The 17,933-nt window shown below is 43.0% G+C and overlaps 2 protein-coding genes across 2 annotated transcripts in view; one reads left to right on the top strand and one right to left on the bottom strand.

Moving 5' to 3' along the window:
- Positions 1–14,093, bottom strand: part of aven (apoptosis, caspase activation inhibitor) — a 24,924-nt gene extending 10,831 nt beyond the window's left edge. The window contains exons 1-2 of the mRNA XM_062411383.1: positions 13,891–14,093; positions 11,729–11,900 (exon numbers count right to left, since the gene is read on the bottom strand). Coding sequence (XP_062267367.1) covers positions 11,729–11,900; positions 13,891–14,085 — 367 coding nt within the window. The 5' untranslated portion in view covers positions 14,086–14,093. The remainder of the gene's footprint in view (positions 1–11,728; positions 11,901–13,890) is intronic.
- LOC133973475 (muscarinic acetylcholine receptor M5-like) lies at positions 4,446–17,933 on the top strand. The gene is made up of 2 exons (XM_062411375.1): positions 4,446–5,230; positions 14,523–17,933. Exons 1-2 carry the CDS (start codon positions 5,194–5,196, stop codon positions 16,094–16,096), a joined length of 1,611 nt encoding a protein of 536 aa, XP_062267359.1. The 5' UTR covers positions 4,446–5,193; the 3' UTR covers positions 16,097–17,933.

Here is a 17,933-nt window from a genome sequence, read left to right as displayed (position 1 = left end):
TTTTAGGCTGCAACCCAACTCTGTACTTCCACGAGATTAAATAAATAAATGCTGCGAACCAACTTTTCTTATAAATTCTCAAAATATGAACATATGCACCGAGCAGAGCAATTAGAAAGTTGTCAGTGCTCTGCGGGGGTGACACAGTCTCTGATTAAAAAAATTCAAATCACTTTTTAACCCAGCATGTAAAAAAATTCAAATTTAGTTGAACACTTATCTGGTACAAACACACACATTCGTCAAGCACAACAAAATGAACTTGGCTCCGCTTCTGCAGAACGACAACACCACATTCTCTGGCACATTTCAGTACACAACTAAAACTAGATGGATGCTCGCAGAGAGCAAACCATCGCCAAGGCTAATGTTCTATCTCGCAATGTTAGAGAAACTGAAGGAAATAATCTAAATCCATACAGAATTGTAATGGGTTTCTACTTCTGGGCAAGTGTTCCAACAAGTTTGGTGGAAATCTGTTCAGTGGTTTTTAATCTAATCCTGAGAACAAAGAAACAAGCGGACAGGAGGTGGTCTAGTGGCAGAAACTTGGACTATGGGCAGAGAAGGTCTCTGGTTCGTCTCTGGTTCGACTCCACGGAGAGACAACAAAAGACGAACCTGGATTGATCTGTCCAAAAATCCAAGAGTCTCCCTACCCTGTCTAGTGCCCCTGAGCAAGGCACCTTACTCCCCCAACATCTGCTCCCCGAGCGCCGTACATGGTCGCTCACTGCTCTGTGTGTCCTGCACCAGCAGAGATTCAATTTCCCTACCTGCATGAGTGTGTTGTGCATGACTGTGCATGTGTTTGGGATGAATAAATGGATCTTAAAACATAACGTCCTCGGTGGAAATATAGAAAGAAATGTTCTGTTGTTGTACATTTTTGTACTGCACCAACTTCGTACTTGTACCAATATACAGCATTTATGAAAAGCTAAAATCAGGTCCTTGACCTCAGAGCATTACACATTTCAGACAATAGACAATCACTCTTAACTCCGAATTTTGGCCCAAACTGTTCGACTGTAATTCTGCAATCAAAGAAAATAAAATCCAACCATTTGGGAAAGATTCAGCTTCTCACAAATGACAGGCAGCGAGAAAATCAACAACGGGAGTCAATGTGAGCGGCTGGCCGGCTGTTTCACAAACAAATATTGATACTGACTGTCACTCACAGGTGCCATTTGAAGACGATATCTACAGGATGTAAATTGAGAGTTTTAAAATATTTCCGACACTAATGTAGAATAGATTTTGAGTCAGTGAAGCATCGGTGTGTTTCATGAGCTACAGACAGGTTTATCTACACATCACACACAGAGATAAGAAGGTGTCCATCGATTGACACCCTGCGATGACTAAACAGCAAAGTAAACGTGAAAAGCAAGAACAGTTAGATAAATTCAAAGAGACAGAACAAGAGGACGCTTCGAGGCACAAACGCCACACAGTCAACTTTGTTTGTGTTTCTATTGGAGCTGTAATGACTCACATTCATCTTTGTTTCAAAGGCAGACGCTCAAACCAGAGTTATGAAGCCGGTTGAAGGAAGCACCATGACAAAAGCTAAGGTGTCTACCGAATGCTTTTCATCGTTAATTACAAAATCCAGTGATTTCAGAGAAACAAATCAACCAATCCCATTATATATGTATAAAGCTCGCATTCACAAATCACACTTTGCTTCACAGGGCTTTATATTGTGGACATAAGTGGGCTTAAGTAGTTATGACCCATTCAAATTCTCCCTCAAGGGTCTACTTAGGTTAGCGGACGCCAGCTGTTGACAGAGAATTGTGTGGCCACTGTTTGGTTTGTTTGTTTGAATAAATTTGACTGATGCAACGTTTGGTTGCTCACAGCTAATTAACAGCCTGAGTTGATTCTGGATGCAACAAAAAAAAAAATGTGCTGAAGGAGCAGGACGACAACCCAACGTTCAGGAAGCTGGAAAGCTCTATGTGCCATTACTATCAGCACTGCTATTGTTATTTACCACAAGGCAAGCAACCCAGTGTGGGAGGTGTGAAGCACACAGAGCAATTATCTTTAATTGAGGCAGAGAAGCACATGATTAAATGACTAATACATTTTTTTTATTTCCATTCTCTCAAATAATTGGCTCAGCTTTTGGGATTTAAAAAGGTTATTTGACAACGTAGCACCGACACAATTACACACAGTATATCATCTGTGCGCAAAAATCAATGGTAACCCACATTATCAATATTTTGACAGTAGACGTGGATTTCACTGATACATAAGCATAGGATTTAGGGCAATTTTTCACCTGTTACTTGTAATTTGTGTGTTGACGCTTGGTAAAAAGGTGGGAAGTTGAGTTGTGATACTTTAATGAAGATGTCACCCGGAAAGGCCAAATAATATCAATAAGTCTTTAGGAAGAATGGATCCTGGCAATCTGCTGCACCACAGAAATCCACAATCATCCCATCATAAAGCAGAATCATGTAGAAAAACTAGGAAAAAAATGTTTATATTTCGTTCTACATCAATAAAAACTGTTATAAATTGATGGCCCATGCATCTTTCTGCAGTTAATCACTGAAACCTACAGTAACATCCATTCTCAATAAAAGTGGTGGTTAACAGCACCGTGGAACAGTGCTGGTATCCCTGGGGCCAAATGTGTAGGTGGGAGCCCTGGATTTTGTCCAATCTACGGAAATCAACCAATAGCGTACATCTGAGTGCCTCATTACACGAACCCCCTGAGGGACACATCACACATTCCTCATATCCTAGTTGGTATTATATTTTACTTATAATCAATAGTTAGCTAAGTGGTCTGTGGGAACCATTATGAACAAATTTCTGTGTGATCAAAACGAAATTGGCTAAAAACATCTTTGAGAAAACATTGTGTCCGTGTACTTTGACTTTGAAGTTGGGTCCATGCCCCATCCACTAACATGGAGGATGCCAGGGTTTGTACGGATACAGCAGCCAGCCACCAGGGGGTGATCAAGATTATTTTAGCGTCCACCTTTATATACATTCTATGATAGAAACCAATAGAGTCTGTCCAGCTTCACAGCCCATGTCTACTCTCGTCCACTAGTCAACAGCATAAGCCCGACAGCATCACTAGTTGTACACAGACGGGTTTAAATAAACACCAGGCTTTTACCAGAGCTTCCACAGCAGCTCGGACATTTGTCTGTCGCTGGTTTTTATTAAGTTTAATATTGCAAATCCACATCCCGGCGGAGAAATGTGTTCTCGGACGATCAAGAGAATGTATTACACATACTGTGTTTACCAGTGGTGGTCTGCTGTCCTGTAATCTGTGCAGTCTTGCTACCGACTGCAGTAAAGGTGTAAACATACGTCTTCCTCGTTGCTGCGAACCTGACTGAGGCTTCATGTCGTTAAAAGCATTGTGGGTGCAGATAGCATGCAACATGACGCAACAAGGCGATGTATTAGTCACATTGCGTCAACAGCAGCAGTCACCAGGCTGCTCTTCAGGAGTGGACAGCTGCTTGTGAGTCCAATGAGCGGTCAGCCGTTTTCAAGAATCCTCCTGAATCATATCCTGATAAATACGTTTTGATGCCTTTACAGCAAGAGGCTAAAAAGGTGCATTTCACCAACTGCAGCCAAGAGTCACAAGCACTGAAGCAGGTGGAGAATTAGCTAAATGGGACTAAATGTTTCTTGACTGGCCTCCACTGGCCAGACAAACATCAAACCAACTAAGGAATAATAGACAGGGATGAAAAACCCTCATAAGCAGGTCAAAAGTTTAAAGGACATGTCTTCTGTTTTTTGAAGAAACGACATGTAGATAACCTGATTTTCATATAAGAAAAATTACATGTCTTTCCTGTCTGTTGAATCTACATTTCCACATCCAAGCAGGATAGTTTTTTTTTAGCTCAAAGGGAAGCAAGCAACTAAATATGTGAGCTCCCAGGAGGTCAAACCAGAAGAAGGAAGCACACAGTGAAAAGCACAGCTGACAAGAGGATAGAGTCGATAATGCCAGAAAAATGAAAAACCTCTGCCAGTCACCACTGCTTCAATAGTCACTCACCCTGCTTTTATAGAGGGCACATGGTCAAACGCATTGGGGGGCATTAACCGAGCGATTCGCCGTGTAGTGAGACATGTGCGTCTGTTTGAGGAGCCGGGAGTTCTGATGAAGACATGCAGCTGTAAGCGATGCAAAGGCAAACAGTCGGCAACGTCTGGAAAAAGTGCTGCAGACATCCACGTGGACTCCTCCTCCTCTGGCTCCTCCTCCCTCAAACCCCTGCTTCGTCCTACTCCTCCACCTCTTCACCTCTGCCTCCCTCCTCTTACATGTTGCTCGGCGCTCGGATGCAGCGTGAGGTTTCCGGCATTGTGGGAATTTCTTCTAAAACGTGGCTCGCGGTTGAATCCGCGAGGATGTTTGTGCAGCGTGAATTCAAGCAGCCTTTTCAACCGCAGTGAGTAGAATCCCACTAGGAGACAAAAAGTCATTCAACCTGCACGGTGTTGAGGATGAAAGAAGCTTTGCTCGGTTTTCTTTGCCAGTCCAGCTGCTCAAACTTTGCAGAGAAAGTGAGAAACTTCAAGGTTTGCTGCCTCCTTTGATTCCTCTGATGATGCTGAGCTCAGATATTTGTCGTCTGTGAAAAAAGGAAACGAGATCCTCACTTCATTATCAGGGAGGCGACCGAGAAGCCGATTCCAGTAATTCGCCCTTCCATGAAAGAGGTGTGAACATCGCCCTCCGAGGCACCTTGAGCTGCTCCGTCACATGGACACTGAACAGCTGCTGCCTTCAGCGTCTCATCTCGGCAAGAAAGTCGGACCGCTCGGGAGCGACCGCACCGACGAGGCTGAATAACTTGTTTGCATCGAGGCGCCGAGCACTTGGCAACTGGTGAGGATGAGAGACAGTGTGAGGACCTACCTGTATTTGACAAGTGTGTTTTTCACCTCATTGGAGAGAGGAGCGCAGAGGGAAAAAGTCGGCGAGAGGGAGCAGGGGAGGGGAAGAGGCAGCCAGCGAGGGAAGGTGTGAAGCTGCGTGAGGAGACACAGAGACGAGAGAAGACGCACAAAGCTGAGGACGACACAGGGAGAAGGAAACTGACAGAACTCTGCAGGACTGGAGAAGGAGTAAAGGGAGACAATCGGCGAATCAAAGAGCCGGCTAAACACCCATTTATGCTGGAGGGTGGTGCTTTGTCAGATCCATACAGGGGTGAGTATGTATTCTGTTTGATGTGGCTATTATGGCAGGAAATTAAACAGTTCACAGGAGCAGCTGACAACCGACACGACGTGGCGTTCGGCTGAGCCATATTATAAATTCTAGCATTATAAACATTTTATGAGCGAATGTGCCGCCTGAGTTTCTAATGAATCATGGAACAAGTGCTGGGGTTCATCAGCTGTCAGCAGAGCTTTCACAGTTCACACTCCGCAGTACATTTTGTACGGCGTGGATCTTAAACTGCAGCTTTTCACACCCGACAACAGGTTATTAAATAAATCCCAGAAACGTAGATATGTTTAAATGTGTGTTTGCGTGTTTGGAGGACAGCTGTGTAGTAGGAGTGTTGTTGTGTTTATTCTTTACTCCGGGAAGAAACAAAAGTGGGCGTAACAGGGAGTGAGGATGATTTGATTTAAGGCATCATTAAAAACCATGGGGATGACAAGTCGTATGATTGGCATCCCGACACTCAGAGGTTTTGAAACAACAACAAACAAAAATCTATTTGAGCTGAAACTACAAACAAAAATAATTATTTATGAGAAGAAAATGGCAAAAACCTACTTGTTCTAGTTTAAATGTTCGGCTCTCTTGCAACTGCTGCATCAAACATTCATTTGTTTTTATTAATTTGCCAGTTATTATTACAGTAATCATTTTGCCTGAATACAGAAAACATAAACTGTCCATCACAGTCCATGAGAATAAGGTTTCTTTCACTTTACTTTAAGAGGCCTGGAATCATCAATGGTTTGGCATTTCCACTTGAATAATAACCAAACAGACTGATTAGCATTCTTTCCATTTATTAATGGCAGCTCTGTTGTATAAACTGGATATAATTTGGATTTGGACCGTTGAATCATGCCCCAGCTCTGGAATAACTAAATATAAATACAAACAACCAACAGAGGGCACAACAGGCTGCTGCAGGAGTCATTTTGAAAATCAATAAAAACAGTCATGCATCATTTATGGAGCAAAAATAGTTTGTTCAAGCTCTTGAAATGTGAGGATTTGCTGCTTTTCTCTTCCTTCCCTCGGACTTGTAGTAGAATATTTTGAGGTTTCATACTTTGGTCCATTTAAAAATATATTTTCTGACTGTAATTTAAACAGGAAGTTTTTCTAGCGTTCAAAATAACTGCAGACCTGAGCTGAACCCTCGTATGTTAACACAGCGGCGCTCAAACAGGGGTCCAGGTATTTCAGGCTGAAAGTGGGTCGACCACTCTGTGGGACGATCCCAGTCAAGTGTCTGTGTTCCACCTGCAGCTTTATTTAGCCGACCTCCACTGGCGTGATCACAATGAAACCAGCCAATCTCCTGTGACGCCTTGTTTTCACATTTCCGCCTCATTCCTCTGCTTTGACGCCAGTCTCCTCCCGTCTGCGTGGCTCATCAAGTATCCATAACAACACCGGAACATACAAATTAATGGAATGATTGGGAAAAATTCATCTCAGTTAGGAAAAAGTCCTTGTGTTTGTCAGTCAGGTTAGTCGAATCACTGGAGCTCTAATGCGATTTGCCTTTGTCTCATTATGATTGAGGCTTGATAGGTGCCCATTAGCAGCCCTGGTAAACTACGGCTGCGGGGGAGGAGGATTGATCCTTGTGATAATGTGTACAGATAGATGGCCATGTTAGGATGTAAATAACTGCCCAACAAGCCCCCCCACACACACACACACCCCCGCTCTCCGTCTTGGACACATCCACAGAACAAAGGAATTGCACTGTGTGTTCATTACCCCCTAGCAACAGCCCAATCAACCCTCAACAACGAAAACAGTGATTCTTTCCTCTGGGCTCAGTGGCAACGAAACTCAATCAATACACGCTCGGTTTTTCAAAAGAAACACATTCCTAGGTCATATCGACTGATGTTCTCGACGTTTCTGCACAAAGAGCAGGTTTTAAAAATGATTCTGAAACATTTGAAGTATCAAAAGGCGTCGAGGTCTCATCCTTTACAAGTGGCCTCGGTCTGGAAGCCACAGGCGGCGTCCTCTCCCACTGACACAGTGAATCTGTGTGTGCTGAGCGGAAAAGACGGCGTAATCAGGAGTCAATCAAATCATATGAATGCTAAAAGCACTTGGGGCTGTTTGGACAAGCGGTGGGGCCGTGGTATTCACCCACGAGGCCACGAAACAACAGAAATCAACCTGACCTTCGATTCAAATCAAACAGTCTGTTTATATATAATTGCCCCGTCAGGCTCCATCTTCCCTAATCACACAGAGTACAGTAGAGCTTTCAATGAAGCGTTTGCAAACAGACTGTCAGCCACTGTGTATCCAAACAACTCAATTACATGTATTTAAATAGACTGACTGGAAAGCTTCACGTCTTCATAGATCTCCTGCTTTAATCCCCCCCCCCCGTTTTATCTGGCATGGAGTAAAAAGACGAGTCCCTGCAGCAGCAGCTGATGCACTTGGACTGAAGAAAAAGTCAAAATGAAATATAAACTATGAAAGTTTTACAAATGGAGATAATATAAACAACAGTGACAGGTTCAGGTCAAATGTTTGAATGAATGGAGTGGTGAGCGTGGGCCGCGGTGTTATTAGTGCCAGTGGTGGAGGAAGTAATAAGATGCTTTCTATCAGTAAAACCAGCAATTAATATAAATACAGAGTCAAAAGCAAGAGTGCTGCAGTGCTGCAGAGGGTTCGGCTTGATACACGACAGGAAGGGTCGTGAGAAGGAAGGAGGCAGCAGCTGCTTGTATCTGCAGGAGATATGACCCCAATTTACTGGAGAACAGTTGTGAGTAACAAGGAGAGCCGGGACAATATGGATACCGACAATTCTGAAACGTATATATTGGCCGATATATACTAGATGCTATATACTAGATGCCGTTATCCAACCTTATGACAAATACATGTAACTGAGGTCCTCAATCGATTTGACATTTTGGTCACATCCCGATCTCAGATAATAATATGAAACTTGCCCAGTTGATGGGCTTTGATACAGGTGTTTTCTCAGAGTTATTAAATTATCCTATACTTCCACATTTTGACACCTGGTAAAAAAAGGGATCTGATGTGGGCTGCGATTCAAAGGTCTTGAATAACGCTGGTTTTAAATGTGTTAAACATTTCCTGGGCCGGGAGGCACTGGTACAGTCGTGATATTTTTACTTTTTTGTTCAGGCTTCATTCCACCACTTACGTTGCCAAAAACTCAAAGCTTCAGTTTGTTCTTGTTAGAAAGACAACACACTGAACCTCTCTTCAACACACATCTCACCAACACACGTTATAGTGCAAACATGGACTGTATAAAGATGGACGACATGACAGGTCCCCAAAAGTGAAGCCAAATCCTCTTTGATTGTCCCTTGGTGGATTGGTGCAGTGCATATCATAAACCCTGCCTCTTCCATGTTAGTGGATGGGACATGGAAGATCTTATCACATTGATGTTTGTAAATTTTTCTGGAAAGTTTGTTTTTTTATTAGTTATTTGAAGATGCTCCACACCACGATCAGTCCTGCACAGACATCGGTTTCAAATGATCTTGATAGTGCAAGAGGGCGGCATCTGTATCTGGGATATTTAAACCTCTTCTCTGTACAACGGGGGGAAGTAGAGATACGTTATTGATTGTGCAACTATGATTATGAATATTTTAATTTAGACTAAATGGCAGTTCTTTTCACAATCTATTGATTATTATTTGGTCTATAAAATGTGAGAACAAATACCTTGAAAACCAAAAAGCTAATAGGTTTGATTTCCTATTGTTGAAAACAAAGAAAAACAGCTCATATATACATTAGAGGAGCTGGAACAAGTAAACATTAATTAACTGAACTATAGATGGATCTTTTTTTGATTGACTTATAGATGGTTTCATTTCTGAGGATCATCTCTCAAAGAGGTGTACAAAGCTCTTTGAACCTAAATGTCAGGTGAGATAATAAAAAAAGCTCACCACCCACTCACATATATAAACACTGTTTGGCTGTTCCCGTGTGCTCAGCTCTGAAATCACAGGATGGCAACATTATTAGATGAAGCATCCTGTTGTGACAGAGAGCAGATAAGAGTTTGACATGTTGGACAAACATTCTGATTAAAAACGCAGTAAAAAAAAACAGCTCATAACGTGTCTCACACCTCCCGCCTACACCACACTGCAGGTAAAGCTCTCCTCTCGACCTCCATGCTCCGGGATTTTCAATCTCATAAGAATTGAGGAGATACATTGCAAAAGGTTGAGAAACAGCACAGTGGGCCATCTGTATCCTGAAATACATAGCACCTGTGTATACCTCTGACCTGTACATTCTGCCCGATCCTGCCAATAAAACAAACAGAGCACTTCAGCACCTTGGATACAAGAAGCGATGATGACATAAGCTCCACAAAGGGAAACAATCTGTGAGAACTTTAGCCAGGAGGAAAAGGGAGGTTTCCGTGGCAAAATTCTTGATTTCATGGCTATGTTAATTGGCCAGAAAAACGACTCTCGAAAGCATCGCCTCCCACGTGTAATTAAGTATCCTTGACAGAGCGGCATGACTAACCTGACAATGTGGGCAAAACACAGAGACCAGAGATGGGAGTCAAACAACTCACAAGAGCACCTTTGGCATTTACACTACAAGAGAGCCGGAGAGACAACGCGGCGCTTCAACATTCTGTAATGGTGTGAGAAAATACACAGTTAACTGCATAAAACCTTCATCCGGGGTCAATATATATATTATAAAGTGCTTCCTTTCCTAATATTACAGGTATTTAACAGTAACAGTGTTACTTTAAATGATTGGAAGTGTGAATCAAACTGTTTTCATAAACTAAAAACCGTTTTCTATCTGATTAATTCACAGTTAGACTATTGAAAATTAAATAAATAAAATGTGCATTGAATGTAGCATCTCATTCATATGCCAAGTCTATTTGGGATTAAAGGAAACTCAAGCACCTCCACATTAATGGATGACTTTTATTGACCCCGGTTACAATAAAGCATCTAAGTCACAATCAATGATTTTTTATCATTCCAATGTTTGAACACTGGATCTTTTTAGATGTCTCCAGCAAACATGATGAACTCCGCTACCTGCAGCAGTATGTTATGAAACCTACTCAGCCGTGATGAGGACACTGGGTGAAGGGGAAACAAAGAGAAGTGAAATTTGTTCCTGTAACAAAAAAACTGATGTAGAGGAACTGCACCACAGTCAGATTCAAAAACCATGTACCTTGACCCCTGCTTTAACTTGTGTTCTCTCAATAAACTCTGAAAACACAGTGCAGAAAATAAAGACTAATAAGTGAATGCAGAAAACAGAAAGTTTAACAAATGTACCCAAGCTTAAAATATGGCCTGTATTTATTAGGGAGAGACTTTTTATACTGGTCAGATTGTTCACTATAGATACATGATGCTCAGGGGGAGGGGGGGGGGGGGGTGCAACTGTGCATTGAAGTGGAAATGATGCTGACTTTTAGCAAACAATTTAATCCTTAAAATAACAGCTTCAAAATGAGTGTGGTTCACTGACTTGGAATAGGGAGAATGTTCCCTCCATCATTCCCACTCCTCACCCTGAATGTCTGCTATAGCTCTATGTAACTTAAACAAGTTGTAGAGTAAAGCTGAACTGTAGATCAGTTAAAAAGACATACAAGTCATTAAAAACTTAGGTTTATGGTCAATATTCAGCTTAGAAACTTGGATTAGTTACTGCAGTTGTCTTGGTTTGGGAAGCAGGGGGTCATGGGTGCTACCATGAGTACACAGTCAGAGCTCCTGTGAACACATTGATAGGTTTTGTTTTTCCTCTAAATGAAAAACCACTTAACCAGAATGAATCACCACACGTGGCTGCAGAGGGCGCTGCCGCTCAGCAAACGTGACGTAGTGTTGCTTTAAGTCAACAAGACGTGAGTTTAATGTACAGTCGGACATCAGGGCTCTGAGAATCTCCAGCTCGGCTCTAATAAGCCACAATGAGCTCTCTCGCTCCTTCGGGAGGAAGAAATATCAACACAGACACAGGGATGAGACTGCTGAGCCCAGGGAGCCAAACACTGACCACTGAGGCTGAAGTGAGCAAACAAGGACAAACAAGCACCTACTCGGCAGGCATCTGACAGCAGTGTCCACACAGACAGTGCAATTAAAGTCCAGTATGACCACAGACGATTCCTTTGAACCAATTAGGATATAGGGAGAACTTCAGTAAAGTACAGTGGAGTATCTGACAGAGTGTATTTTCATTGTGGCTAATACACAAGTCAAAACAAAAGGATAAATGCTTGTGCTGTTCTTTCTATCCAGTAGATTTTATAATTATCTTACTGATAGAGAAATCTCACACGGTGCTTAGGACTATTTGGTTCTTCTGGAAAGATCACAGCCGTTGACTTGACTCCTTCTGAATGAGCAGCACAGGTGTGGTCGACAAAACAAACCCAACCACTCCCCACTCCTCATGTCCACGTCTTACCTGCCGACTCCAGCAGGACGTGGTAGTCTACTCCTCTCTGGGCGGGCGTGTCGTCCTCGGGTTCCTGTCTCTCCGACTCCTCGTATCGATCCCAGTTTGTCTCCAGTTTCCTCCTGGAGAAAACCTCCCGCCTGTTACCGTCCTCCTCGAAGTCGACTCCTTCATCTTGACCCTGAAGGAGAAGATGGGAGGACACACGATGAGCACCATGCGACTCACATCACTTAAAAATGATGATGGTACAAACGTTGTGTATATTGTCTGGTTGCAACTTGACGCTGTATCTGATTGAATACAATCTATTGTGCTATAGACTTTATATTAAGACGGACAATGCATGTCCTCTTCCTGTTCATAACTTAACTAATTTGCATCTGGGTTTTTCAGGGGCAAAACCTTGTCCTGCATCTACGTATTCACATTTAAAAATTCTGTTTATAGAGATTGCCCATCTGCTAACATGGCAGAGCAGCGTTTATAAACTATATTCAGCCAGCCAACAGGGGGCGATCTATACACTTTGGCTTCGCTGTAGGGGAGCAGTCATGCCGTACATTATTATATAGAGGTTATGGGAGAGACTGATTCTGACTCATATAGGAAATGTTGACTGTTTGTATTCTTATTTATGCCTCGGGTAAAGCCGGTGAACAGGTTTAAAGAGAGTAAAAAGTTTGAATTAATGGAACTTACTACCCCGCCCAACCTGTCTCTTATCTGGTCTGGGTGAATCGGAGTTTCAATTAGTCAAAAGGCTCATTTAAACCATTCAGGTGAAACAATAAAATCAAAAGCTTCCTTCCTAAGTTTTATACTCTTATATGATGTTATGTCGGGACAAAAGGGAAGAGAAGCACTTCTCCAAAGGCATTCAAAGTTCAGAAATCCTTTCTACACACTCTGAAACGCTCCTTTGACTGAAGATTTAACCCAATGAACACGTTTCCTCTCACATTGAAAAGTAAATATCATAAACTTATTCATGGGTATTGAGGAAGTCTAACCAAAGGGTCAAGGTAAAAGGCATGTTCCAGTGTATGGCAAAGAATAGACTGTGGAACTCATCCCGTTTTGTAAGAAAACTGCAAAAAAAACCTTGTTAATTAGGTTGTCGTGGAAAAATTGTGCAGGTCTGACACAGCTGTGGTTTTATTCTCTCTTTCTTTTATTTCATTTTGTTAATGGTGCCCTGTCGAAGCTCAACAAGATAAAAACCATGCTCCACAATACCATCAAAGACCACCTGGTAGCTATGGATGCACCAAAGGACGTTTTTATGATTGCAATCACTGAGCCCCTATGAACCGAACGGAATTTGTGTGATTGCAATCACAGGACCCCCATTGTGTCCCTCCTAGTGCGGCAGGTGCATCAACTGACTGATGGAAATTAAGACGCACCCTCTTGTGTCACATCCAAGGCCAAGTTTGTTCACTGACAGTGTTTACGTGCTCTAGGAGATGATGCTGATGATCCTCCAGGAAGGTTTCAATCTGTGAGATTGAACCCCTACACACTGTGATTGAAGTTCATCATGTGCGCAACGTGTTAGTGTGTTTGTGTGTGTGTGTCTGTGTCTAAGTAATCATGATGACATAATCCCACTTCACTTAAAGTCTGCGGAAACTACAGATCCTCTCAGATTTGCGTTGACACATGCGCTCTTTAGTAACTGCAGTGTATTATCCTGTGCTCATGGTGTACATAGGCTACCATACATATATTAAATATATAAATGCATTGTGTTACACATGCTCATGTGTAATTTAAAGATGCACCAGTGTATACAACTTTATTTATATGAATATTTGAGAGGGGGGGGGGGTGCCCTTTATTAGCTCCAGCTCCTGCCGCCAATCAGTGCTAGTATTAAAGTTCGTTTTCGATTTGTCCACGAGACTTAACTTTATTTCTGCTTAAATTAAGCGCAGCAACCTGAACCAGCCCTGTCCTCTCTGGGAATGGTTTGCTGAGATTGAGCTTTAACAGCGGCTAATGATTGAACTAAACCGAGGCCGAATGGAAGAGGAGGAACTTCTTAGTTTGAAATCATATTCAGAGAATTAAAGTGAGTTCACATCGAGGCGAGTTGTTGAATTCACTATATGTTCAAAGCGGTTTGGTTTAGCGAGTTAACGGATGTGCGCCCAAACTTGTCTCACCCGGTCCTGGGACTCCGCTGCGTGGCCGCTTCCCCCGCGTCCACCGCCGCGGTAGTGGTCTCTCTTTCCCCGGCTCCGCTGGTGACCTCCCCGGCCTCTGCCCCGGTGTTCACCGGCAGCACTGTCACCCTCGTGCCCGCCCCGGCCGCCTCTTCTCCCGCTGCCTCCCCGGCCCCTGCTCACTCTTCCCTCCATCGCTGTGACCGGACACTTAAGCATGTGACACCTCGCCGTCGCTTTGTGGGTTGGGTGTTACATTGAAATGTCGCCTAGGACACAATGTCCCTATTATATGGTTCCGGGACCAAACTTTATTATATATTACCTATAATATTATATCAAAAATATTATTATATATTATGTGTATATTACTGCTTTTATGTGTTCAGGTTTTCATGTGACACAGCTCTTTATTTATTCATTTGTTTAAAGTAAATTACAATTTTGGGGTTGGTTAGTAAAGTTGGTAAAAAAAAATTATAAAAAAAACATAAATACAAAAAAGGTGGGGAATATGTGAATAAGTGAAGGTGCATGGTATATAGCCCTGATATAATAATACAATTAGAGGGTAATAATAATTGTGTGCAGATTTGTCTCATAACTGTTTTTCTTCTACTTCTGCATTTCAGGAAAACTTCAAGTTCTACACGTGGGCTCACACAGAAAACACAGCACCATGGAGAACAGCACCTTCGGCAACACGTCGCACGTCGGAATGACCGCTCACGGCCTTTGGGAGGTGATCGCCATCGCCACGGTGTCGGCCATCGTCAGCCTGATAACCATCGTTGGTAACGTGCTGGTGCTGCTGTCGTTCAAAGTGAACAGCCAGCTGAAGACTGTGAACAACTACTACCTCCTGAGTTTGGCCTTCGCTGACCTCATCATCGGCGTGCTGTCCATGAACTTGTACACCACATACATACTGATGGGTTACTGGTCCTTGGGGAACCTGGCGTGTGACCTCTGGCTTGCAGTGGATTATGTGGCCAGCAACGCTTCGGTCATGAACCTGCTCGTCATCAGCTTCGACAGGTACTTCTCCATCACGAGGCCGCTGACCTACCGGGCAAAGAGGACTCCAAAGAGAGCCGCCATCATGATCGGACTCGCATGGATGGTGTCTTTTGTCCTCTGGGCGCCACCCATCCTGTGCTGGCAGTACTTTGTAGGAGAGAGAAAAGTGCCTAAGGAACAGTGTCAGATCCAGTTCTTGACCGAGCCTGTGATCACATTTGGAACCGCCATCGCTGCTTTCTACATCCCCGTCTCTGTTATGACTATCCTGTACTGCAGGATCTACAAGGAGACGCAGAGACGCACCAAAGACCTGGCAGAGCTGCAAGGCCTCGCGACAGAAAATATTCCAGAAGGAATTAAACCGCAGAAAACTCTCATTCACTCCTGCTTTCATTTCACCAGAGAGAGGAGGGACCGGAGTCAGGCCTCCTGGTCCTCATCCAACCAAAGCAACGCCACCAAGACGACCACCAGGTCCGACGAGGCGTGGGCCAAAGCCGACCAGATCACTTCCTTCAACAGCTACACCTCATCTGAGGAGGAGGAGCACCACGCTTCACTGGAGACTCCACAGGGGTCTTTCAAAGAGCAAAGCAGTGGGCAAAGTAATAAGAACGGGCAAGTGACTGATTATGCAGAAGATCAGTTTTTCTCCTCTCCTCAGAAGAGGAACAGCAAAAAGGGCATCGCTTATAAATTCAGACCTGGCTCAAAGGGTCAAAAGACCAGTCCCCCACCTGCAGCACCCTGCCTGCCGGAAACAGAGCCGCCCGCCCCACACGCCTCCCCGTCAGCCTCCTCCACCACCTCCAAACCCATGGACCCCGTCCTGAAGAGCCAGATCACCAAGAGGAAGAGGATGGTGCTGGTGAAGGAGAAGAAAGCGGCCCAGACTCTCAGCGCCATCCTCCTGGCCTTCATCCTCACGTGGACGCCGTACAACATCATGGTGCTCATCTCCACCTTCTGCACCGAGTGCATCCCCATGTCCCTGTGGCACCTGGGCTACTGGCTGTGCTACGTCAACAGCACCATCAACCCCATGTGCTACGCCCTGTGCAACAAAACCTTCCAGAAGACCTTCCGCATGCTGCTGCTCTGCCAGTGGAGGAGGAGGAGGAGAGGCGAGGACAAGCTGTACTGGTGCGGACAAAACCCAAACGCCAACAATAAAGTGACTTGATGTGGTGCCGCAGCCTCGTCCCAGACTTTTGCCTCCCCGTGGAGTTTCTTGATATATACTGTAGTTGGTGGTTCATGTTCAGCATGAAGTGCTGCATGTGATTTTTGTGTTAGAAGTACATGTTGGTGGGAAATGTGCTGAGCCTGATGCAGCACGGAAAACTGCTGCTCCAGATTATTACAGATAAAAAAAAAACCTGATGAAGGTGGTTACACATTCTGGTTCAGTTTAAAGAACATGTTCCGATATTTAGGTCTATTTTGAAAAGAGGACTCCATCTTCAAGTGTGTTTACAGGCTTTGGGTAGTAGATGTAAACCTTTATATAGAAAAAAGTTTAGTAAGTTAGAACAATGTGTGGAATCAACAGTACAATATATTTATATAAATATATACATTCATACATTCATACAAAATTAATCTAATTTAATCACAGTTATTGAATAAGTTTCCTGAGGAGGTGAACACTTATATAAGCACTTTATTCTTTAAGTCTTTTCATTTCCTTTAGTTGCTGTAGAGTCCATTTGCTTTCTGATATAATCCATAAATTGACCCCAGTTCTATATACATTTACAATAAGAACCCTTTAGCTATAACCACACCTCTGGGTCTTATAAGAGGATTTTAGAGAAGAACAAGTACACACTTTAAATATTACAAATTTTGCGCAGAATGAGGACTGTCGTTTTTGTCCCCCAGGAGGAATGATTACAAGGACAACACACATTTAATTCACACATTTTGAATCTATTTAAATTATGTATAACAACATAAATACATGTATGTTGTTTACAAGTCTCTGAACATGTTCTTTGAACCTCACCCGATCCTAGTTTATTCTAATGCTCACTTGCACTGTATATAAAGGACATCATGTAGGCGTACACATTTAAAACAATTTAAAATATAAAGAACACGTTTCACAGATTCTGTTCACAAATGGTAAATGTAAATTGATTAGTATATATAGAGTATTAATATATATATATAAAAGTGGTCAAGTGAATATTTTTCCTTTCTTTACTCTTGCTATGGATGTTTGATCTTGTGCTCAAGGGCTAATCTGTGCACTTACTGCATTAGTTTCACAGTGGTAACATGACATGTGAGCGTGTCCGTGGATCACACCTCTGCTCTCCTCAATATTCACGTTGCTGTGTAGAAAAAGGTGTCTGAAGCTGGATTACCACCGTGTCCCTCCGATTGGATGAGTGATGCTGTTGTTAATCTACTGCACTTTCCTGTTGTTTATGATGTGATGTCAAAGTGTATCTAACCCTGTGCCTTTGGTTCTGCTCTGAGGCTTCGTGGAGGAATCTGTGCTCCTCGTTCGTCCGTGAAATGTTGTGAAAGTGAGTCTGTGTGTACTGATATGAACCAAGAAACACAATTTCAAAAGGCAGAGTTATAATTCTCCTTTTTTTTTTATTTTAAGCGTCAACTTGTTAAATCTGATCTGAACTTTCTAATTTGAAACTCTTCCTTTTGAGAAAATCACCTTCAACTCCAAAAGTCGACGTGTAAAACGAACAGGCCGGAGGAGGAGACGTGCACATAGCGTGACTGTGGCCCAGGGAAGAAGAGATCTGTAATTTCCTCTCTAATATTAAAGAAGAATAAGGAGAAATCATATACATGGTATAAACTGAGTTTCTTTGCTTTCTAGGTGTTAGATAAAAACCTTCTATTCAATTAAATCCAATGAGGTATAGTGAGCGTGAAAAACTTCATTCAGGCTTCAGCCGCTAATTTGAATCAGCACCTGAAGAAAGGATTTGTAGGATTTTAGGAGGCCTGAGGCCAAATTGTTGATTATTTCAAAATAGGAAGCAAAG

This window comes from Platichthys flesus, chromosome 18 (assembly GCF_949316205.1).
Source record: "Platichthys flesus chromosome 18, fPlaFle2.1, whole genome shotgun sequence".
Classification (NCBI taxonomy): domain Eukaryota; kingdom Metazoa; phylum Chordata; class Actinopteri; order Pleuronectiformes; family Pleuronectidae; genus Platichthys; species Platichthys flesus.
Note: the sequence above shows the minus strand (reverse complement) of the source record. Positions and strands in the feature narration are given on the sequence as shown.